Consider the following 24,228-nt stretch of genomic DNA (forward strand, 5'->3'; position numbering starts at 1 on the left):
AAGTAAGTTGTACCTTGAAGTACCAGAGTAAATACTTCATGAACCTTTCTTTCCTCATGTTTCAGAAGGGTTTAACATGCCATGACGTTGCCCTAATTTGTAGTATAAACTGATATGTTTCCACCCTGTTACTGTCCAAAGGTGGACACACAGTAGCAGCCACATTTGTCACTGATGTGATGATGTCATTGATCCAAAGCATGCATCTCTCAGTGCATTTGTATAATATCCATATTTCATTACGTAAGAAGTCACTTAGATGAGTGATTACACATTTACTATTAAAGCTGCAGACAGATGAATCCTTTCTGGAACCTTCCAGTCTCTCAGCTTTTTGTCACAACACGTTATTTGCAGGTTGACTTTCCAGCTGTTTACTTACATTCAGACAACTATTTGTATTGCAAATATTCTACAATTGCATGTTTACGTATGCAAATGTAGCATTAGCCTATTAACTTTGTGCTAATTTGCTTAAATATTTAGAAACATCTGGATTTTTTTAAATGTTATTCTATAAATTAATGAAAAAATGGTTATTAAATGTTATACGAAGAGGAATAAAGCTGCAGTTTGGTTCATGTAAGAATCACTGAGGGGACGATTCCACAGGAAAGTTGTGGGCAGAGGTTTTCATCGTGGACATGAATGTCATAGAAACTTTTAATGATTGCTTTGAACTGATGTACAGCGTACAATTTAAAAAGCATGTGTTAGGTGCACAAGTTTGAATTTATTTTGGATTTTCTACACAGGCTCATATGGATACAGCCACACTAATATATGGTTAAATGTCCCTTAGCATGTTGCACCTCAGCCAAATGCTTTGGTAGCCATCAGCGAGCTCCTGGTATATTTCTGGTTGGATGTTTGAGCACTGTTCTTGTTACCGTGTTAGATCACATGACTGTGCCAAAGGCGTAATTGTTGATTTGATGAAAAATTCGATTCCATGCACTTTGTGAAGTGTAACGGTACAGCCTCAGGGTCGATGCTAACAGCATGCTTGACAGTTGTGTTCTTATGTGTGGAGAAGTCATCTTTTGTCATCATGGCCAACTAGCTCAACATTTGATTAGAAACTGTCTCCAGAAGGCGTTCGGCGTGTTCATGTGGGCACAAATTTCAGTCAAGCTTGAAAGTGTTGGAGCAGGGACAGCCTCCAAGAGACCTTCCCAAAGTATTTACATCTACAGTTTTCCTTCATTGAGTGCTTGAACCTTCTGATTGTTCAGCGAGTTCAGTTGTAGCCAATCATGATCACTGCTGTCAAATCAAAAGAGACCTCAGCACCACTCATTCAAAGATTTAGGGCAGTGTATAATGTATAGCATATACACTGGACCCTGTGTGGATTAGAGAACAAAATCAATCCAAATTTGTCAGTCGGGTTCTTGTTTTTACAATCATTATAATAACATAGCGTCATATTGATGCCTGTGATGATTTCTATCAACAACAGGTTGAAACAAACTAAACAAAAACCAGCTGTGCAAACAATAATAACGTTGTTGTAACCAGGCTGAGGGTTTTATGGAGCACGTGGGTGTATGTGAAATGTTTAATTTAAAGAGTGTGGACTGTGTGTTTAATGAGAAGGCTGATTGTTGTGTTTTTGCTGGTGGTGGTCAGAGGGCCCGGTGGCGCCTGTGTCCGGCAGCCTCGCCTCTGTCAGTGCGCCCCAGGGCAGCTGTGGCTACAATGTAGCTTGCTATCGCCAGTGTGTGAATGTGTGTGTGAATGGGTGGATGACTGAATGTAGTGTAAAGCGCTTTGGGGTCCTATGGACTAGAAAAGCGCTATACAAATGCAGGCCATTTACCATTTTTGTGCCATTTGTCTTTTTGTCTATATTTTGTCCACATACATTTGAGAAAAATATGCTGAACTGCACACAAAAACTTTCATACAGCTTTGCATAAAACACGGACGGTGAGAGTGTCAGAAAGTAGTGGTGAAAGTTAATATTTAAACTTTTCTGCACAAACTGAAGTGTGCGTGGCCCCCTCTCACGTACAGGCGCAGACACGCACAAGAAGCGTTGCTGTGGGTATTCTTCAAAGGGCCCTGCGCTGGTTTCCTTCGTTTACTGCGTAGCTCTCGTCTACATCCACGCAAATTGCGTTCAGGTTCACTGGCGAGCCTTTTCAGCTGGTTAGCCAAACATCCATAGAAAAGAGATGAGCAGGAAAGCGAGACGAAGAAAACGCGAACAGTTTATAACAAGTTAGAAAAACAGAGACCCAAGGTCAGCGTAGAAACATCGAGAGCGGGTACGTACGTGAGCTCTGTCTGTAAACGAGCTAACCGTGTTTGTGTATGAGCACAAATTCGGCGTTAGCCAACATTGGCTATTTAGCTGGCTGCTTATCATGCTAGCCAGCGTTAGCTTCTGACAGGCAGTGCTTAGCTGCGCTAGCCGAATCCTTTAAGTATTCACTGTCGTGTGATTACAGTGGGAGTCATTTTATATGGCTTTGTTCCGTTTACTGTAGCACTGTCTGCAGTTAGCCACTTTAAACTTGTTTCAATGAAGCTGACATTGTCAAGCTGCAGTCTATGGGCCAACCACACACAAACTAATGTGGCCTAAATCTAACTTCCTGCGCTACCTAGCTTGATTGAGAGTTGACGAACAGTAACACCATAATAATTCCCAGCTCTGGCTAGCAGCTAACGTCGTGTAATAAATGCAGGTGTTTAGTTATCAGACTACACAGTGGCTTCTCCCCGTCCTGAGACGTGCTACAGTCCGATCAGCTAACCGTTAGCAGAGCTTCTCAGGTCAGCCTAAAGCTTTCTGTCTGTAGCTGTAAAACGTTGACAGCCCGCGGAACCAGTGAACAAAGCTATGGTTTGCACTCCTTTAGCTTAGCTTTGAAGTATGTACTATTACAGAGACTCAGAAATGAGTAAGAACTGTGGAGTGTGGGTGGCGAGACGAGGCCACGGCGATGCATTTAGATATGCTGTTTCTCTCCTACAGACCTCATGAAGAAGTCATTTCTGTCTGCTAGCAGTTGGTTAAAATGAACGGAGTAATGTTTACAGCTGCACGACAGGCGCTCAGTAGGTTTTAATACGAGCTAATTGATACACACATATCTGACCATCAGATGCATTTCAGATATGGTCTGCTATAAGAGCAGGGATGGTAATATACTGTCATACACTGATTGGCTCAGCAGTGTAAGGCCATGATGGCTGAGATGAGGCCAGTAGTATTGTTTTTAAATCACCTCTTGGGAAGTGCACGCAGGAGGTACTTAGTAAGCAGTGCCTCCAAACTGTGGTCAGCTGGCAGAGGAGGATGTTCTTTGTGTTTGCTCAGGCTTCACACAGGCCAGATGTATGTTTTTACTCACTAAAAACCCCAATACAAATGTTGGAACCAGCCTTTAAGTTTTCATTGCTCTTTATTACAAATTGAGAATGTAAATATTCTGAAACCACCATCCAAATACAAACGTGCAGAATCACATCAAGGTCTCTTATTCTGGCGCTGTGAGTCCGATGTAGGGCTGTGTATGTTACTCTGGTCTCATTAACCTGTAACCTTCAGGTCGCTGGTGATACCTAACAACGTTGGAGTTCATCTTTTTGTTCAGAATCAAGTGATCAGGCTTGTTATTCTGTTTTTCATAATCCGCCCACACCTGACGTCACCCACTCAAAGATTAGGTACAAGCTGTTTCTGAGCTTTGGCAGTGTGCATTTCTGTTCATCTTATAGATTGTATTAAAGATTTGTCCTGCATACACCACACAGATGTTCACTCTCCAGAAAAGTCACAAAAACAGCTAAAAATCTGTGTCAGGTTTGTTGTAAGTGTGGTTTCAGTGCAGATAAAAGTTCAGCACTTAAGATCAGGACGCATGTGTAGATTTCAGGGCTTCATAGATATTTGTTGCATGCTTTGACTGCTTTATTCATTTTCTCAAGCTTATCCAGTTCAGAGTTGTTTGTGGAGTGGAGCCTGTCCCAGAGAGGGGCACACCTGGACAGGGTGCCCCTCTCTGGCAGGGCTGACACAGACGGCCATTTGCACTCCTCATCTTTGGGCAATGTAAAAGTTAACGTAACCCTGTTGACCGCATGTCTTTGGACTGCTCGAAGTCACATTCAAACTCCATCCAGAAAGGAGCTGGTCTGTGTTGTGTAATATGCATTATGGATGCATGTTTTCCAGCATGGATGTTGGTATTCCTTCTGGAAGCCTTAATGAAGCTGTAATTTTGTGTAGTTGAGGTTATTTATTTATTTGTCGTTTTTCCCTGTGAGCTGCTCAACCTGACCAAGAGCTCTGTGTGAGGCTACAGAAGCTCTGCTGTTGCAGGGGATCGTAACAGAGCGACGTTTATAACAGAGTCTAATGTGACGAGCCTTTTTGTTAAGTAGCCCGAGTCCCTCATTTGGAGAACTAAACGTGGTTAAAATAAATCAGTTCATTTTGTCAGAGCCGGTGGCAGCTGCAGGACGTGCTTCGGTAAATGTTATTCTTGTAGATCGGCACTCAGCTGTCACTTTATCAGTGTGGGTGCATGTCGTGTGTTGGGATGGATGCACGTGGAAGTCTGCACGAACAAGCGTTTGTCCCGTCGACGGGCTTCTGCTTCGTCTGTTTCTCGCTCGTCTTGATTGCAGTGCCCACACTTGTTGCTGAAATGAATCATGGGTCTGTGTGTAGTTAAGAGAAACATTTCCAAGCGACAGCAACGGTGCGAGTCGCGTCACGTTAATCCTTGCTGCGCTCAAACTTACTGTGTCGACTGAGGCAGCAGACTCGTGTACAGTCACCAATCGGAGCGCGCCATTCTGGGAAACGCTCTTCTCTTTGCTTCCTCCCGTCCTGCACTGATACTGTGTGATGTCGGGAGCACCGAGCTTCCCTCACCTGAACAAAGTTGGCCTCGTACACATCAGTTACTACAAGGTCTCGGTTTAGGATGGCTGAAACTACGGCCTGTTGCTACTGGTTCAGTTTTATTTCAGAAACATGAAGCACACAAAGCTCATTAGCAGTTTGTCTGGTTATGCTGAGATTAGCTGGTTTTTGTCTTTGTGGTCCAAAGGGAAGTTGCAGAGTGCGCCGTGGTGCACAAACATCAACGCTCATAACATGATGATGTTTGTCCCGTGTCTGCTTTGCTTTCATGACTTTCAGCGTTATCAGCTGTAACAGCATAGAGCTGATGTCTGCTGAGCTTCAGTGTTTTATGTAAACTGTGGTTTCCCTCTAGGTCAACGTTATTGTGTTTCACTAAACTGAATGAAGATACATTTAGATTTCTGACATCATAATAATGCTTATTAAAACTCGGCAGCCTTTACTGAAATGATTTCTCTTCCAGTCACGGATCACCCGTTGCTCTGCTTCAGCGGGATACGGCTCAGTGTTTCCTGTTAGCGGCGTCAGAGGAACTCGCTGCTGTCTCCCAGATTTCCTTCCCCTCGTTGGTCCTTCACATCATCACCGTGAAGTGAACCTCACATCAACACTGCACAAGTCTGACTGACAGTTGAGCTTTTATACCAGTGTGAGCGGGAAACGTTATTCTGACGTGCTAAACTTCACCTTTGTTGGTGTTTAGCTTGGCTTCTGACTCGTGAACCCACGTGAACCTCGGCCCATTAAATATCTACAAGTTTGACTTGAAGTCATTCTTACTTCATGCTTGGACCTCAGTAAGCAGGAAGAGAAAAAGGAGCCTGGAATAGAATAACAGGGATGTGAAGGAACGGATGGAGTGAGAGGAAAACTGCAGGAAATGAAGGAATTGGAGTATCCAGGATGGGTGTTCCTATCAGAGGAGCCAAACACCAACCGGGCCTCCTGAAGGCAGATGTGCTCTGGTTTTCTGTTGCCATCCTGTGATGTCTGTGACGCGTTTGAAACTCCAGACTCTTACTCCATGAAACGTTGTTAGATTTAAAAAGGGGCAGTCGGCTGCTCCTCTGCCTTGTAATGGCTGCAGCACAACTATCAGCTGTGGGTTTCTTTCCCGTCTCAAGCCTGAAGCTCTCACAGAGTTTCATGCTGCTTGTTATCTGAGTGGTCCTTTAATGTAATTTGAGTTCAGCGCTCTCAGATTAACCACTCTTCTAATGAGGAAACTCTGGTCCACGTGCTCTATAGTTCACACAGTGAAAATGGCGGCACTGAAATATTTGATATTCATTTTTTTCTGTTTTTTTTCTCCTTAGGTGGTTCAACACGCGGCATTGCTCTCACCCAGGGGTCAAAGCTTCACCTGTTGTGTCACAGGAACAAGCAGCCGGGTTGTCTCTGTGGGACACGTGCACTAAAGCCAGCTAGCTTACGCCTGTGCCACTAAAGTATTACCTGAGTGTCAGATGTGGAAAAACCTCCCGACTCTTCCTGTCTGCTGTCATGTCTGAACCTGAAGCTGGTATAGCTTCCACGTCCACAATAGCATGTTAGCATATGGTTAAATACGGGCCTTTAACCTCATCCTTCCCATTAGCATCTCTGGCCCCTACAAGGGGGTTTACAGTCATTCGTGGTGGTCCCCCTCACCCCTTCATCTTTTCATTTCTCATTCATTCACTCATCCACATCAGCTCCACCGTACCGTCTCTGCTGACTAAAATCAGCTACAACCAAGCTGCCTCCGCTCTGATAGGCTAACTGCTAGGCTTTTGTTTTGGTGGTTATTTTGGTTGTATGGAATCGGCTTAATCGTGGAGAGGCCAGGCTACCACAAACTGATGGACTTTGACAAGCGAGGAGTCGGGGGAGGAGGGGGCGGGGGAGGAGGCGGAGGTGGTGGAGGTGGAGGCAAGGGGGAGACAGAGGATGTGAAGAGGATGTCTGGGGTGACAGGGAGCCGACCGGGGCACGGACGGGGAGCTGGCTCCAACTCTGGGGTTCTGATGGTCGGCCCAAACTTCCGGGTTGGAAAGAAGATTGGCTGTGGGAACTTTGGAGAGCTTCGGCTTGGAAAGAACCTCTACACCAATGAATATGTGGCCATCAAACTGGTAAACATACGTTTCTGCTTGTTAACATTTTAGAACTGTAGCAACACATGTGGTTGGTTTAACAAGGATACATCATAGGATACATACGCACGGTTAAGCTGACGTCTGCCTTGAGCTCAGGGACCGCTGCACAGACGCCATCAGCTTACTGGTCACCTCCTGTTGTTGTTGATCAGTTTGACCAGGTGGGGAACTCTGTGGTTCCAAGCATGTGGAACGCCTCTCGTCCTGATGTCAATCAGTCGATTAAAACATCTGCGCTCAGATTCAAGGTGTCCTGATGAGCTCATTGCTGTGAGGTTAATTCTAGTTTGTCTAAATTAACGTTATTCTCTTTTGTAGGAACCAATTAAGTCACGAGCGCCACAACTCCATCTAGAATATCGCTTCTACAAACAACTGGGAAGTTCAGGTGAGGTCTCTGTGCTTACCCCCCTCCCCATTGGACCCAGTGTCAGCTGAGACGGGCACCAGCCCACGTGCTGGATGAATGCTACGAATGAGCTGCATTACTGACTCTGGAGTTGTTTTAAATAGCTTTTTAGTGTTTAGTCCTGAGCTGTCATGCGTTCTTAGGGCTGGGCAATATGAGGAACATCTCATATCAACGTACGCGATATACAAATGTCATTTTCAGCCGCAGAATTCAGGAGACAAAATAAAACCGTTGACATTAAAAATGTGCTCCTTTGTGCTTATAACATATAAAAATTATAAGATTAAAAAATGTGACGACCTCAAATTACAGAAACCAAAGTGCAGACTGACGTAGAGCAGTCACAGGTTCAATTCAATTCAATTTTATTTATATAGCGCCAAATCACAACAAAAGTCGCCTCAAGGCGCTTCATAGATACAGAGAAAAACCCAACAATCATATGACCCCCTATGAGCAGCACTTTGGCGACAGTGGGAAGGAAAAACTCCCTTTTAACAGGAAGAAACCTCCAGCAGAACCAGGCTCAGGGAGGGGCGGGGCCATCTGCTGTGATTGGTTGGGGTGAGAGAAGGAAGACAGGATAAAGACATGCTGTGGAAGAGAGACAGAGGTTAATAACAGATATGATTCAATGCAGAGAGGTCTGTTAACACATAGTGAGTGAGAAAGGTGACTGGAAAGGAAAAACTCAATGCATCATGGGAATCCCCCGGCAGCCTACATCTATTGCAGCATAACTAAGGGAGGATTCAGGGTCACCTGGTCCAGCCCTAACTATATGCTTTAGCAAAAAGGAAAGTTTGAAGCCTAATCTTGAAAGTAGAGATAGTGTCTGTCTCCTGAATCCAAACTGGAAGCTGGTTCCACAGAAGAGGGGCCTGAAAACTGAAGGCTCTCCCTCCCATTCTACTTTTAAATACTCTAGGAACAACAAGTAGGCCTGCAGAGCGAGAGCGAAGTGCTCTAATAGGCTGATATGGTACTACAAGGTCATTAAGATAAGATGGGGCCTGATTATTTAAGACCTTGTATGTGAGGAGCAGGATTTTTAATTCTGGATTTAACAGGAAGTCAAAACAGGAGAAATCTGCTCTCTCTTTCTAGTCCCTGTCAGGACTCTTGCTGCAGCATTTTGGATCAGCTGAAGGCTTTTCAGGGAGTTTTTAGGACTTCCTGATAATAATGAATTACAGTCGTCCAGCCTGGAAGTAATAAATGCATGAACTAGTTTTTCAGCGTCACTCTGAGACAGGATATTTCTAATTTTAGAGATGTTGCACAAATGGAAGAACGCAGTCTTACATATTTGTTTAATATGTGCATTGAAGGACATGTCCTGGTCAAAAATGACTCCAAGGTTCCTCACAGTGTTACTGGAGGCCAAGGTAATGCCATCCAGAGTAAGAATCTGCTTAGATACCATATTTCTAGGCTTTTCAGGGCCGAGTAACAAAAACCTCAGTTTGATCTGAATTAAGAAGCAGAAAGTTAGCGGCCATCCAGGTCTTTATGTCTTTAAGACATTCCTGCAGTTTAACTCATTGGTGTGTGTTATCTGGCTTCATGGACAGATAGAGCTGGGTGTCATCTGCATAGCAGTGTAAATGTATGCTATGTCTTCTAATGATGCTGCCTAAGGGAAGCATGTATAATGTAAACAGAATTGGTCCTAGCACTGAACCCTGTGGAACTCCATAACTAACCTCAGTGTGTGAAGAGGACTCTCCATTTACATGCACAAACTGGAGTCTATTAGATAGATATGATACAAACCACTGCAGCACAGTACCTGTAATACCTACAGCATGTTCTAATCGCTCTAATAGGATATTATGGTCGACAGTATCGAACGCTGCACTGAGGTCTAGCAGGACAAGCACAGAGATGAGTCCACTGTCAGAGGCCATAAGAAGATCATTTGTAACCTTCACTAAAGCTGTTTCTGTGCTGTGATGAGCTCTGAAACCTGACTGAAACTCTTCAAATAAACCTCTGCAGATGATCTGTTAGCTGTTTGACAACTACTCTTTCAAGGATGTTTGATATAAAGGAAGGTTGGAGATTGGCCTATAATTAGCTAAGACTGCTGGGTCTAGAGATGCTTTTTGAGTAAAGGTTTAACTACAGCCAGCTTGAAGGCCTGTGGTACATAGCCGATTATTAGAGATAGGTTGATCATATTTAAGATCGAAGCATTAATTAATGGCAGGACTTCTTTGAGCAGTTTTGTAGGAATGGGGTCTAAAAGACACGTTGATGGTTTGGAGGAAGTAATTATTGAAGTTAACTCAGAAAGATCAATTAGAGAAAAAGAGTCTAACTTAACATCAATGGTACTAAGAGTAGCTGTAGATAATATTACATCTGTGGGATGATTACTGGTCATTTTTTCTCTAATGATAAAAATTTTATTTGTGAAGAAGTTCATGAAGTCATTACTAGTTAACGTTAAAGGGATTGTTGGCTCAACAGAGCTCTGACTGTTTGTCAGCCTGGCTACAGAGCTGAAGAGAAACCTGGGGTTGTTCTTATTTTCTTCAATCAGTGATGAATAGTAAGATGTTCTGGCTTTGCGGAGGGCTTTCTTATAAAGCAGCAAACTATTTCTCCAGGCTAAATGAGGATCCCCAAAGAACATACCTGTTCTTTGGGGCGTGGGGAGACGTTGACATGCTGAGTTTAAAACACTTTGTTTTGCAGTGGACGACCTTTCAGCTGGTGGAATAAATTTGTGGTACTGCTGCCTTTTGCAGCAATAGTTTTACGGTTTGTAAAAATGCTGCAGCTTCACTGGTGTGGAACTGGTTTAGCTTTCGTCCGTCAGATACAACCAAACACTATTTTTGGTAGAGCATGCTAGCGGGCCGTCGTTATTACCGTGTTGTTTGGAAAATACGGCGCACTTAAAATCAATCCTTTGATTTTTCTGAAAGTCGACAGAGCCCCTTATAATCCCGTGTGCCTTATGTATGACCTCTGGTTGTGTTTACTGACCTCGAAACGATTTTATGTGCACGGCGCTCGAAAATCTGTCAGATGTTTCAGTACGACTTTGCTGAGCTACGAAGCCGCACCGCTTGATGGATTGTTGGAGCTTTACGGCTATCGTAGGCGGAGCCTCGCGGAGTGATACGTACTGTGCTTCAACATAATGTTACCGTACTGTGTGTGTTTAACCTCTTTAAGTTTTGTGGATATTATACATGGTTATTCTGAGGATATGTCGGCCAGTTTCCACTGGAAATGCCAGCAAGGAATTTGCACTGTTAAAGTTTATATAACTTTAATGCACATAAAAAAACAGCTGCTTGTTTAAGTGGAAATACATTGATGGGGTTTTTTGCACTAATAAAGTTGTGGAGTTGTAAAGTATTTTGTCTCGTGTCAATTATATCGTCAGTTATATCGTTATCACAAATTTTCAAATGTATATGGTGATGAATATTTTTGGTCATATCGCCCTGCTCTAGTTTGCACTATAACTTGAATAGTACAGTTTTCTGGTGCGTGTCAGACCTCCCATGACCAAACCGTGTCCGTGCTGCAGCGGCCGCCCCTCATTTAGGAATAAGGTCCTCGGTTTGTCTTCACCGGCCATGCTGGGATTCCCCACGCCTGCATCCAAACCGTGAGAAAGTATCGTAAACAGTGGATTTTGCGAAACCACCAAACAAACGATGGCGTCTAATATGAGACAATAGATGTTTCTTCATATCGCACAGCCCTACATGTTATTATCTGTTAAAATGAGGAGTGATCACAGTCCATCAACTATGCTTTGTTCTTCCATTGGACACCCAGAGGGTGTACCCCAGGTGTTTTACTTTGGACCATGTGGTAAATACAATGCTATGGTTCTGGAGCTACTGGGACCCAGCTTAGAAGATCTGTTTGACCTCTGTGACAGGACTTTCTCTCTAAAGACTGTACTTATGATAGCCATACAGCTGGTAAGTCAGTGTTCACATTTGAATGTTCAGACGTTAACCACCGGTAGTTTACCGAGCCGCTGAATCGGTTCTGCTCTCGTCTTGTCCCCTAGATAACTCGCATGGAGTTTGTCCACACCAGAAGCCTGATCTATAGAGATGTGAAACCCGAGAACTTCCTGGTTGGCCGACCGGGTTCCAAGAGGCAGCACACGATCCACATCATCGACTTTGGCCTGGCGAAAGAATACATTGACCCAGAGACCAAGAAGCACATCCCTTACAGAGAACACAAGAGTCTAACTGGCACTGCTAGATACATGAGCATAAATACACATCTAGGGAAAGGTGAGCGTCTTCATCCGGTCATATATTCACACATGGCAGGTGCCCACATATGACAGCAGCTCTTGCATTGTGTGCCCACTGTGCCAGCTGATAATTCACATTAACTTATTTTAACATATGTGATATTTACAGTATTTGCCTCGGTCTTAGTTACACAGGATGCATTCAGACACAGTACTAAGTGCTGGTGAAGGACTGAAATTGCAGCTGGTGCCTCAACACGTGAAACTCTGAAGAGAGGAGCTGAGCGTCACGTGTTCAGCCTGACTTTGTAACGAAGTGATGATGTGGTCAAAGACTGTTATGACACATTTACCATCCTGGGGCTGTCTGTAGCAGACTGTGTCATGTTGTTACGGTCCAGCCATGCCGTCTAAGCCTGGTCTCTCGTGTTGTTTCAGAGCAAAGCCGGCGGGATGACCTGGAAGCTCTGGGCCACATGTTCATGTACTTCCTGCGAGGCAGCTTGCCCTGGCAGGGACTCAAGGTGAGGAGACGGGCAGCTTTCCATCGGTCCAGCCCCTTCTTGTTTTCTTCGCCTGCCTCTCTTGTTGGGACTTGTCTTCAGTCACTCTGCATACAGATGGCTCACTGTGTGTCTCTTCATTAGGCTGACACTCTGAAAGAACGTTATCAGAAGATAGGAGACACAAAACGAGACACCCCAATAGAGGTCCTCTGTGAGAACTTCCCAGGTTTGTATTGACTTGTTAGAAAAGCCTATTTCATGTGTGCGCCTGTGTGGGTTGGGTGGTCTCATACCTGTCTGTGTATGTAACAGAAGAGATGGCCACCTACTTGCGGTATGTGCGTCGGCTTGACTTCTTTGAGAAGCCGGACTACGACTATCTGAGGAAACTCTTCACAGACCTCTTTGACAGAAATGGATACGTCTTTGATTACCAGTACGACTGGACTGGGAAGCCACTGGTTAGTGTGTGTGCGTGTGCATGTGCGTGCGTATGTGTGTGTGTGTCTTGAACGCACGTTGTGGCTTGTTGCAGGCTCAGAGCTAAGGTTGGCCCAGTACATGAGCCAACCTTAGCTCATGTACTGATTGATGGGCTGTGTTTACAGGAACTGAAACTGCATCCGTTTAGATCCTGTCGTCCGCACAGACGCAGTTCCTCATGTATTCTTCGTTATGCAGCATTTTATATGAACGGCTGGAGCGAGGGTGCCAGAAATCACAAACCAAAGGGTGCCCTTACAGTCTGTCACCAAGGGTCAGGCCACAGGTTCTGATGGCCCTGAACATGGGTGGTTATTAGAAACAGAACGCACTGCACCATAACAGAAGAGAGGGAGCCATCTTTAACAGGGGACGGACTCCCTCTGCAGGCAGACTACACACCAACGGAGCAGTGGGACCAGCAGCAGTATTTAAGCTGTTTGCAAGTTGGTAGACAGCAGAGCTAACAGTGTGTGGGCTCTGTGGGCAGCAGGAGTGGTTCACATCTTAGTGAAAAGGGTTTAAACTAAGGGGTGACTGTGATTACAGGGCTGTATACGTGCAGGCGGGGCCTCAGATATCACTGGTGATCCAGTTTGAATGCTTGACTAGAGGTGTCTCCAGCCAGGGCACGTGGGAGTGTGATATCCCATAATATGTGTTGGAACAACTGAAAGCCAACAGCAATTTTCAGTGAGGAACAGCTGCAAAAAATAGGAGCACTGAGCTGCACCCCCGAGTACGTTAAAACGACAAAGTTTATAAAAAGAGTTGAACTGCTTGGAGAGGTAAAAACAGTCTCCCTCCACGGTTCATTGCGTCTCTGAGAACAAGCTGAACACAGTGTCCAGCTCAGCTGTCTGCAACAGCACTGCTTATTTCTACTGAATTATACAAAGCTGACTTATTATAACGTTTTCTTTTAAAACAGTCGGACTGACTGCGCGGTGTGCCCCGCTGCGACTGCGCGGTGTGCCCCGCTGCGACTGCGCCGTGTGCCCCGCTGCGACTGCGTCGTGTGTCCCGCTGCGACTGCGTCGTGTGTCCCGCTGCGACTGCGCGGTGTGTCCCGCTGCGACTGCGCCGTGTTCCCCGCTGCGACTGCGTCGTGTTCCCCGCTGCGACTGCGCCGTGTTGCCCGCTGCGACTGCGTCGTGTGTCCCGCTGCGACTGCGTCGTGTTCCCCGCTGCGACTGCGCCGTGTTCCCCGCTGCGACTGCGTCGTGTGTCCCGCTGCGACTGTGTTAGTGGGTGAATGGAGTGTTCCACACTGATGTTTCCTCAGTAATATTAATGTGACATGTCGATTGACTCCAGCTTAAGCCCAAATAAGGAAACGTCTGATAGCACAGCTGTGTATTAGCTGTGTACATTTTCTGTGTTAACCCTTTGTTTTGTGCTTAGCCCACTCCGATTGGTCCGGTGGCCAGCGAGACTCCACTTCAGACGAGCAACCGAGATAAAGCACCACAAACCAAAAACCAGGTAGGCACTGATTATAGACAAACGTGGAGCATGTCCTCGTTAGTGTTGGCACTCAGGGGTTCCCTCTGTAACAACAAACCACAGCAGGAATACCCAGTTAAGGCTGAACACAATAAACAGAATAAGTTATTCATTCTTATTCTTCTATTTTTGTACTACTAAAGTACCATGATTACAAATATTTTAGTGATATAATATGGATCAGTCATATGGGTGGGATGTTGAAGCCTGTTTTACTGTGCATGGCTTAAAGAACTAAGGTGAGGCATGTCTTTCCCCATAAGTGTTCATAATGAAGCCACCACAAGAATTGCACTTTGATTATAGAACTTTTGGGTTTGGTCATGGTTATGGTTTGGTCATGGTTATGGTTTGGTCATGGTCATGGTTATGGTTTGGTCATGGTTATGGTTTGGTCATGGTTATGGTTGGGTCATGGTTATGGTTATGGTTTGGTCATGGTTATGGTTTGGTCATGGTCATGGTTATGGTTTGGTCATGGTTATGGTTTGGTCATGGTTATGGTTGGGTCATGGTTGTGGGTATGGTCGAGTCATGGTTATGGTTGGGTCATGGTTATGGTCGAGTCATGGTTATGGTCGAGTCATGGTTATGGTTTGGTCATGGTTATGGTTGGGTCATGGTTATGGTTATGGTTTGGTCATGGTTATGGTTTGGTCATGGTCATGGTTATGGTTTGGTCATGGTTATGGTTTGGTCATGGTTATGGTTGGGTCATGGTTGTGGGTATGGTCGAGTCATGGTTATGGTTGGGTCATGGTTATGGTCGAGTCATGGTTATGGTCGAGTCATGGTTATGGTTATGGTTTGGTCATGGTCATGGTTATGGTTTGGTCATGGTTATGGTTTGGTCATGGTTATGGTTGGGTCATGATTATGGTTGGGTCATGGTTGTGGGTATGGTCGAGTCATGGTTATGGTCGAGTCATGGTTATGGTTGGGTCATGGTTATGGTCGAGTCATGGTTATGGTTATGGTTGGGTCATGATTATGGTTGGGTCATGGTTGTGGGTATGGTCGAGTCATGGGTATGGTCGAGTCATGGTTATGGTCGAGTCATGGTTATGGTTATGGTTGGGTCATGATTATGGTTGGGTCATGGTTGTGGGTATGGTCGAGTCATGGTTATGGTCGAGTCATGGTTATGGTCGGGTCATGGTTATGGTTATGGTTGAGTCATGGTTATGGTTGGGTCATGGTTGTGGGTACGGTCGAGTCATGGTTATGGTCGAGTTATGGTTATGGTTGAGTTATGGTTGTGGTTATGGTTGAGTTATGGTTATGGTTGAGTCATGGTTATGGTTATGGTTGAGTTATGGTTATGGATGAGTTATGGTTGAGTCATGGTTGTGGTTGGGTCATGGTTGTGGTTATGGTTGAGTTATGGTTGAGTTATGGTTATGGTTGGGTCATGGTTATGGTTATGGTTGAGTTATGGTTATGGATGAGTTATGGTTGAGTCATGGTTGAGTCATGGTTGTGGTTGGGTTATGGTTATGGTTGGGTGGGCAGAATAATAAAACATCCAGAACCACACCAAATGTATTTATGCTTATGGCTATGGGTAGTTTTGTTTATAACCATGTTGAAGATCGGAGTTGAGAGTAGTGATGTCATGTATGATGTCATGTATGGTCTTGTGGAGAGTGCTGCATTATGAATTCTTTTCAGGGTATATTCAGTCTGTGTATAGTGACACTTTAGTCTGTTTTAACCTGCAGGCTGCTGTTCCACCTCGATGGCTTAGTTGGTGGTAGCAACATGTTTCAGGCTCACTGGGACATGTTTACTGTGGGATTGCGTCGCCTCTTCACCTTTTTAGAAGGCATTTGTTTTCTTCTCTCTCACCGGTGTTTTGCTCGTCCACTGCCGAGTGTTTTATTTTTGATGAAGTGAAGATCAGTGTTGTGTTTTCCAGCCTTGTCTCTTACTCACAGATTTCTATTCTTAAAGAGCCTGTGTGCAGTTTTACACTGACAGACACCTTCAGCACATACCTGTTATTTGTCATTATAAGCCCACTGTTACTGCTTTCTTGTTATTTACAGCAGGTAAAATAAATCTTGAACATATTAGTTTTCTAAATAAATATATTTGTAAATGGCATGAACTTCTCACTAGATGTTGATAAACAACACAGGAAATGACAGAGAGAAAAACTAGTGAACACATGAAGACTGTGTGGACGTCCTAACACCTGCTGAAGTCTCTAAGTAATTAAAAAGTGATCCTTCCACTAAGGCTACGTTCACACTGCAGGCGAAAGTGCATCAAATCCGACTTTTTTTGACCCTGTGCGACTAGGGATGGGTCCCGGTATCTGGTGCCATTATGGAAAAAACACAAACTTTGTCCAAAAACCTCTCATGTTTAGCTGTTTCCCACTTATTCTTTGGTCATTTTAGCCTTTTTGGCCAGGGTGAAGGGAGCATCTGCCATCAAACAAGAGGACAGCCGCATGTAGCTATGATGATGTTTGCTAGTTCACCTTACATGCATTAACGTAATAACGTGGTTAGCCTACTCCACGTAAATTACACACGAACAACATTAAGCTACTCAGGCAGAGAAGAACGGCTGCTGCTGCATCATCATCCTCATCATTTCTGCTACACTGGCAGGGCGGGGCCAGGACTCCGGGTCTGATAACAGGCACCACACCCGCAGTAGATGTGCTCGGTGTGAGGTCTTGCAGCAAGCTATCAAATACGGCGCATTTCTCGGCTTTTAACAAAACGCTATGCGTCACCAGCTGTTTCATCAGATTCGAGGTGTTACCTCCTTTGACAGTATCACAGTATCAGCTTAAAGCACTTGTTGCTGCTGAGTTTGCATCTTTTGCTGTGAAGTACAGCCAGACTTTTGACCGCTTCGCCTTGGACATTTTTAATCTGTAGCTCTGCTCTAAAAGAACGTACGTACCTGGCCCCGCCTACTATCCTCGGAACGTAAAATGATTGGCTAGAATCCAAAGTGTATCACAGCTCAGGAAAATAAAGCACCGAAATGTGCGCTGCTTTTCGGTCTGGTTACTACCGTTTATGTCAGAACATACCGGTACCCATCCCTATTGTTTAAGCACTGCTTCCAGCCAAGAGTGATACCATATATGCCCCATAGCTGCAGAAAAGGCTAACATTGTTGTCTTTTTACAAAAAACAGCTGAACATGAGAGGTTTTTGGACAAAGTGTGTGTTCTCCATTCTTTAAGCACCGGTTCGAGCACCGTTTAAGCACCGGCACCATTTCAAAAGTACCGGTTTGGTACTGGTATCGGATAAAACTTAAACAATACCCATCCCTATGTGCGACCAATATCCGATCATGGTGTGACAGTGTGAATGGCGCGAATCCAAGATCTTCAAATCTAATCTGGGTCACTCTCGTATGTGGCACTGAATCCGATACATATCTGTTTCAGGAAGCGACTGCTGTTTGATGGTCACGTCGCACTAAATCCGTCTTTTACGTCACTGACACAAGACAGACGCTGATTATCAGCGCCGGAGAAGACATCGTGAACGCTTCCTGACCATCCTGTGAAACTGTTGGGAAGACAATGTTGGAGAAACGTGAACATTTTATTTGTACTGTATAATCTGCAGCTATCCTTTGAAGCACCGCTCCTCTAAAACAGCAATAAGGATCATTATTAGGCCAAATGTAAATAATAAAATAACTTTATAACTTAAAGCAAAATTGGGAAACGTAAAGTCCGAAACAGTCAAACATACTGTTGCTCTGGGTCTAAACAGAGCGCGTTGTGTGTGACGTCTTCTTTTGTGCATGCGGCTGCTTTGAGCGTTCACACTAGAGCGCGTTTGCTGTCGCATTTTATTTGTAGAGTGAACGAGCAGACAAAAAAATCAGATTTGATCCAAAAATTGGAATTGAGCATTAAGACCTGCAGAGTGAACGTAGGCTAAGTGCACATTGATACCAGCTGGCTCAGGCCCAACCAGAGGCCTATAAAAAGTTTCACCCTGAAACCTCTCATGATGTCATGATGTGACCTCTGTTGGCACTGGTTCCAGAAGCTTTACTGGACTACTGAAGGTTCCAGTGAGCTCTGTTAATAATAATCCAGAAGTGGGAAAGACATCATTTCACTGTAAACCAGGTGCTTCCTGCAAGGTTTCAGACGCAGACGAGTGAAACGACTTATCAGCAGGTACAGTTGCTTCAAAGTAAACGATAAGTAATGCACTCGTATGCACGCTCACCACGCAAGACTTCATAGCTGAAGCACAAACATAATGAGGTACATTTAAAGTTTGCTGAACAACATTTAGACAAGCCTGGGAAAAACTGGGAGAGTAGAGTCTGGTCACATGAGACCAAAACTGACCTCTGGATGCCAGAATACACCCCATGTTTGGAGGTGAACGGCACTGCACCCCCAAAACACCAAATGGTGTGGGGCTGTTTTTCAGCATACAGCACTGTGATTCAGATAATTAAAGGATGAGTGGAAAAATGTCCTGAGAGTCTTGATAAAAACCTGCTGCCACCTACCAGGATGATGAAGATGAAACGAGGGGACAGTGATGCCAAACACAGCCAACAAACTCGGTTAGTTTCAGAGAGACAAACCAAAGCTGCTAGAATGACCCGGAACCTTCTGGACTGTGTGGCAGCACGGCGCCTGTGTGCACGTCTTCATGTGTTCAATGCTTGATCCCGGTGTCATTTCTCATTATTACACGTACTTGGAAATGTGCAAAGAATCAAAGCGTAGCTGTTTTACACTGAAAATAAAAATGAGCACATATATTGAAATGTGTGCTTTGAATGATTAGTTTTGTACAGCCACGCCAGTGTGAGACCTTTGATGCTGTTTCCATAGTAACCCTATAAGAAGACCGCCTTTGTTCTGGTGGCGGTGTTTTTGCTCGCACATGCAGACCCAGCAGAGGAAGCATGCATGTTTTTCATGTAGTTTAATATGATGACCCAGCCTTGAACTGTGGTTTAGCAGTTAGTCCTCATGGTAGGTGAAGCTGAAGGACCCTTTTTGTGGGGGTCTCCTCTCGTGTGCACTTTCCTGTGCACTCTAATGCTACTGCACACTTGAGTGCTCACCTCCACCAAATACTGACCGTTTCTTTTCTGTTTCCTTTTCCACTCTTTCTCCATTCTCGTCTCTCCTCACCCGATCCTCTGCTCCATCTGCCTTTCTGCTCCCACCACCTCCTCTTTCCATCTCCCAAACACTGTTCCACCTCACCTCTGCGGCCCTCCTTTCCCATCACCAATTCACCTTTCCTCTTCTCTACCTCCACCCTTCCTGTTTCTCCTGTGATCGGCTCCTCTAGTCTCCAGAGGGGAAAGGCAGCGAGTCCCAGCCCACTCCAGTGACCAATCGAGAGCTTCTGGGCTCCCATCTCACTGCTGATAGGCTGGGCGGGTCTGTCCAGGTACTGAGAGGAAGGGTTGGCTCTGTCTGTCTGTCTGCCTGTCTGTCTGCATGACTTCCTCTGTCTCTGCAGAAGGGCTGATCTCAAGTCTGTTACAAAGCTGAAATATCCCCACACGCGGGACCAGTTCTTACCACATCATGTTTGATAGTGTCCTACATTAATTTGGCAGTATTTATGTCTTCACCCTTCTGTTACTGTCAGCTTTAGAGGGGGGGCTCCTCTGTAGATGGAGAAGAGGTTACAAAGGTCACGTGATGATGTTTGAACACATCAGTGACAAAGAACCATCAGTTCATAATTAGCAGATTAGTTATTGCTGAAAAACCAAAAGTGGAACTTGTGGCTCTGCTGATGAAACGTTTAGTCAAGTATCCAGATTACTTAAACGTGTTGATCATCGTTTGTGTGCACAAGTTACACCTTTTCCAATTGCCCGATCAAAGATCAGCTGGTGAGGTGGATGTGTCGGTGTTGCTGTTTGCCTCGAATACATGTGACATGGTGGTAACAGCGTCACGACGGCAAACACTTTATCTGGCAGCTGTGTCGTGCTGCGTGTCGTGCCCAGCAAACGTGCGGCGACATCAAATCAAATGTTTGGTCTGTGATTTCTGCAGGTGTGGAAGCAACACGCAGAGCTTCACAGCAGCATGTGTAGCACTGTGAGATAAATATAATGAACAAGGCAAAGATGATTTGTATACACGAGTCTGCTGTCATGTTGCTAAACACGTGTCCCCTCTGGTGACCTGTGAGCGTTTGGAATGGCGGTGGCGTGTTTTTAACACAAAGCGTTGGCAGCTGCTTTGGTCAGACGCACGCTCGGCCTCGTTCTCGTCACTTCTCTCTGACGTGTGAGAGGTTTGAGGAAGATTTCAAAGAAACGAAAAAGCAAACATTTTCATCAGCAGTAGAAACCGCGTGAAACAAACGGAGCCATCGAGCAGACGTGCCGTGTGTGCTGCATGGCAGTAAAACATGTGGACGTGTGTGCAGAGCTGTTGTGTCCACATCAAGCTCAAATTCATCCTCTCGTCTGTGTATGAAGAGTTTTAGTGTTTAATGAAAAACCCCAAATTGACCCCAAACGCCACCTGGGTGGGAACGAGCAGTTGGATCTGACTGAATGTGGACATAATGTCGACTTTTTTGATTTCTTTTCTTTGTTCCACCAAATTTCAGAAGTGTGTGACCTCTGTGCTCATCACGCTTCTCCAATTCTGTCCTTCAGGTGATGAGTTCAACCAACGGTGAGCTGAATACGGATGACCCCACTGCAGGACACTCCAATGCACCAATCACAGCCAACCCAGAGGTTGAAGTCGCTGACGATACCAAGTAAGAATTCAAGAATTACAATCTTTTTTTATTTTTCACTTCAGTGTAGGTTCAGTTTTTTCTTTCAGCTCAGATTTAAACTGAGGAAACGAGACGTTCCTGTGGGCGGTGCTGTAACACACTCACACCCAGCATCACTGCTTCACACACACAGTAGACTTTTACTCTGAAACTTCCTGCTTCAGGAAGTGCTGACTCTGCATTCACTGTATGTTGACAAACCTGTCACAGTGCTGTGTGATTGTATCATCAGCTAGCTGTGCGCCTCTCAGCCACTGCACAGGCTGAGCCCATCTTTGGGGATAACACAGTAATAACTGTTTTGGGAACATTACATATTAATAATGTAATCAGCAGTGATGGAGCAGACGATGGGACACACAGGAGGCTATAGAGATCGACAGACCACGTGACTTTCGTGCATTGCATTGTGGGTACGAGTGGCAGCAAAGTCAAAACACTGCATCAAGCGCTAGTATTTCCAGCACCGCTAATCATTAATTCTGTGGTTTTAATCCCTACTTGCATTTTATTTGCCCCCAAAAACAGCTCTGTACAAAACGACAGAAACACGGCAGCTCTGTACGAAGACAGAAAGGTAGGAGGAAAAACTGAAAGGAGTGGAAGGGTCAGACCCACACGAGCACAGAGTGGAGTAAGCACGTTAGCGTGCTGCACAACTTTCATCACGCACACATTATTATGTGGTCCTAAGTGTGAGCGCACACACTCAACATGTTTAGTAACTTCAGATCCTGCAACAAGCCCAGGGCCAGTTTACTTTGGTGATTTGGACGATTCCATCTCACAGCTGCTGTTACAGACCAACACCATGTATTTGTCCTTTCAGGTTGTAGTGTTACACAACATTTTCAGATCTAGTAGAAATAAAACGAGTGTTTCGTAATTCATTCAATTTGTTGTCTTTATTTATAACTGGCATTATTGTTTCGTTCTGTTACAGAATCTTACAGGAAAGAGGCAACGTTGTAAAAATCCATCAGCTTTATTAGCTGCTTCGGTGAAAAACAAATCAACAATGCAAAACAACATACTGAAACAGTTATTCATCACTTGATTGCTTCAATACAACACTTGGGCACATGTATGCAGACGTTTCGTGGCTGTTTTGATCTCGCGCTCTCTCTTCACCGATCAAATCTGGCTGTGTTAGCAGCTTTAAACTCGGTCTGACCCAGGCTGATGGAGGGGCCCAGTCTGGATCACATCCCAGCATTTTGTAGGCTGGTTTTCCTACAAAACACAACAAACGTTAGTCCACAAAACCACAGTGAACAAAGCAGCAAAGCAACGAATTCAATTCAAATCAATATAAGATTTATTTGTAACCTACATCAACAAAAAATGTTGAAATGCTTGGAGCAGACTAACCTGTGAGCTGCAGTGTTCTGGGACGTTATATTTGGTCTTCGAATGGCTGCAATCCAGGCCATCCGTCGCCTCTTTGGTACTTCGGAAACATGACTTGAACAATTTCTCTTCCACGATGGAATCCGATAAAAACGATCTCTTTACCCGTCGGCTTCCCCTGGCTGTCATGTGACTATTGCAGTTAATAATACAACAGCTTCTTGCCATTCTTTGTTTCTTTTTATCACTGTGTGACTGTTTTCATATGAAAGCCTGCGTGCACTAGTACCACTTGCCACTCGTACCTACAATCCTTTGCGGTTTTAGCCCAGAAATGACGTCACATTTTTAATCTCTGTCATGGGCCTCTTTCACTGCAGGAGCTACTGGGTGTTTTTTGGGTGCTGCACACCTTTTTATTTGTGCCCGTTGCAGTATTGCCCCCTGTAGGAAGTCTTAAAACGCTGCCACAGCAGGGCAGCATTTTAAATCCCCAGCAGAACAAAGGAAGGGGATCGGTGACAGCGTGCATGCACCACATGCGTGCACCACATGCTCGGCTATGCAGCATGTGGTGCGGTGTGGCAGCATCACCGTGGCTGCTGCTGTGCACAGATACACAGAACATGTAAATGACAGACTGTTAACAGCAGCTTGTGTGTTGCAGGTGCTGCTGTTTCTTCAAGAGGAGGAAGAGGAAAGCTCTCCAGAGACACAAATGAAGACAAACAAGGGAACCTGTGGCTCTCCTCTTCACATCTGTTCTTTTTGTTTCTTTCTCTCACCCCTGTCCTCTTCCTCACCTCTGCTAACGGGTGTTAGCTGGTATACTGGTTTCTACTGGTCTGGACCGAGCAGTGAAGAGAGCGTTTGCTGCCTCTACCAGCAACGATCCCCTTGTGTATTTATGGCCAAAGACTGAAGTGAAACCAGAGCAGCACAGACTGCTGCAGGGAAACATGTGGCCGTAAGACTACAGCTGATGGACTGAAAAACAAGTTGGCGACTGGATTCAGCTGCTTTCCTGGCCGACTGGCTTCTCACTTTCCCCCTTTCCCGTTACTGAGCGGTTCAGAGGAGAGACGAGTGTGTTTGTGAGGATATATGAGAGAGGACTCCAAATACAAGCGTGCAATGAGTCACACGTGCACACCCACTGCACACTTTTCTGGAGCTCATTGCAAATCGATTTCATGGACAAAGAGATGCAGCTCGCGCAGTCATTCAAGTTTTTATTCCTTAGGGTCAAAGGAAGAGCACTGTGAGTGGACTGGACTATTTCCTGAAATGGACCAGGCTCGGTGAATTCCTGAATCCCTTTCAGAGGAAAAACCCACGACCACCAGAATCAAAAGTTTAAAAGAAGTTTATGTAAAATCGATGCTTTGTTTCCTGTTTTAATTTGTAACTAAAAACAGAAAAGACTTCTGTTTTCATCCTGCTTTCCCATGATTTCAGTTGTTCACAAACTTTGTGTTTTGTAGTTTCTAGTGTGTTCCTCAAAATGTTTTTTTCCTAAATAACTTTTAATTTTCTTTTTTTTCTTTCCCCCTCTTCCTCTCTGGGTTGGGGGATGGGACGTCAGATAACTCCATTAAAAAACAACCAAACAACTTTAAAGCTGAGCTTCATTCAGGCTGTAATCCGTCCATTCATGTGTTTCTACCTCTCACAAACCGTGCTGGCAGCCTCAGAGTCCAGTCCTTACATTCAGCCTCTACTGGGAAATGTTGAGGACTAGACCCAGAACACGCCTGTCATGTTCTGCTCTGTTCTACAGACTCTGCTGGGGCTGCTACATGTTGGCATCATTGACCGTGTTCAGCAGCTCTTCCCTCAGGTTTATGTGATGCTTTCATCAGCTCCATGTACACAAGGAGTCAAAATAGTTTTAATAAGGAAGTAAAAACACAAGTGCAGTCA

General features: G+C 44.9%; 1 protein-coding gene and 1 pseudogene across 3 annotated transcripts in view; one reads left to right on the forward strand and one right to left on the reverse strand.

The window, feature by feature from the left end:
• Positions 1–24,228, reverse strand: part of LOC308413020 — a 219,212-nt pseudogene that overhangs the window by 3,411 nt on the left and 191,573 nt on the right. The gene's annotated exons all lie outside the window — the stretch shown is intronic.
• On the forward strand, positions 2,117–23,276 carry LOC308383418 (casein kinase I-like). 2 transcript variants are annotated; one of them, XM_080861346.1, is made up of 11 exons: positions 2,117–2,273; positions 6,205–7,002; positions 7,345–7,414; positions 11,243–11,391; positions 11,484–11,718; positions 12,120–12,205; positions 12,329–12,413; positions 12,500–12,648; positions 14,075–14,155; positions 20,828–20,934; positions 22,973–23,276. In XM_080861346.1, the coding sequence occupies exons 2-11, from the start codon at positions 6,730–6,732 to the stop codon at positions 23,025–23,027; spliced, it is 1,290 nt and encodes a 429-aa protein (XP_080717472.1). In that variant the 5' UTR covers positions 2,117–2,273; positions 6,205–6,729; the 3' UTR covers positions 23,028–23,276. The 2 variants fall into 2 exon arrangements, with proteins under 2 accessions (XP_080717472.1, XP_080717473.1); XM_080861347.1 differs by having other exon boundaries at positions 12,503–12,648.

Source organism: Rhamphochromis sp. 'chilingali' (genome assembly GCF_963969265.1).
Source record: "Rhamphochromis sp. 'chilingali' genome assembly, chromosome: 16".
NCBI lineage: Eukaryota > Metazoa > Chordata > Actinopteri > Cichliformes > Cichlidae > Rhamphochromis > Rhamphochromis sp. 'chilingali'.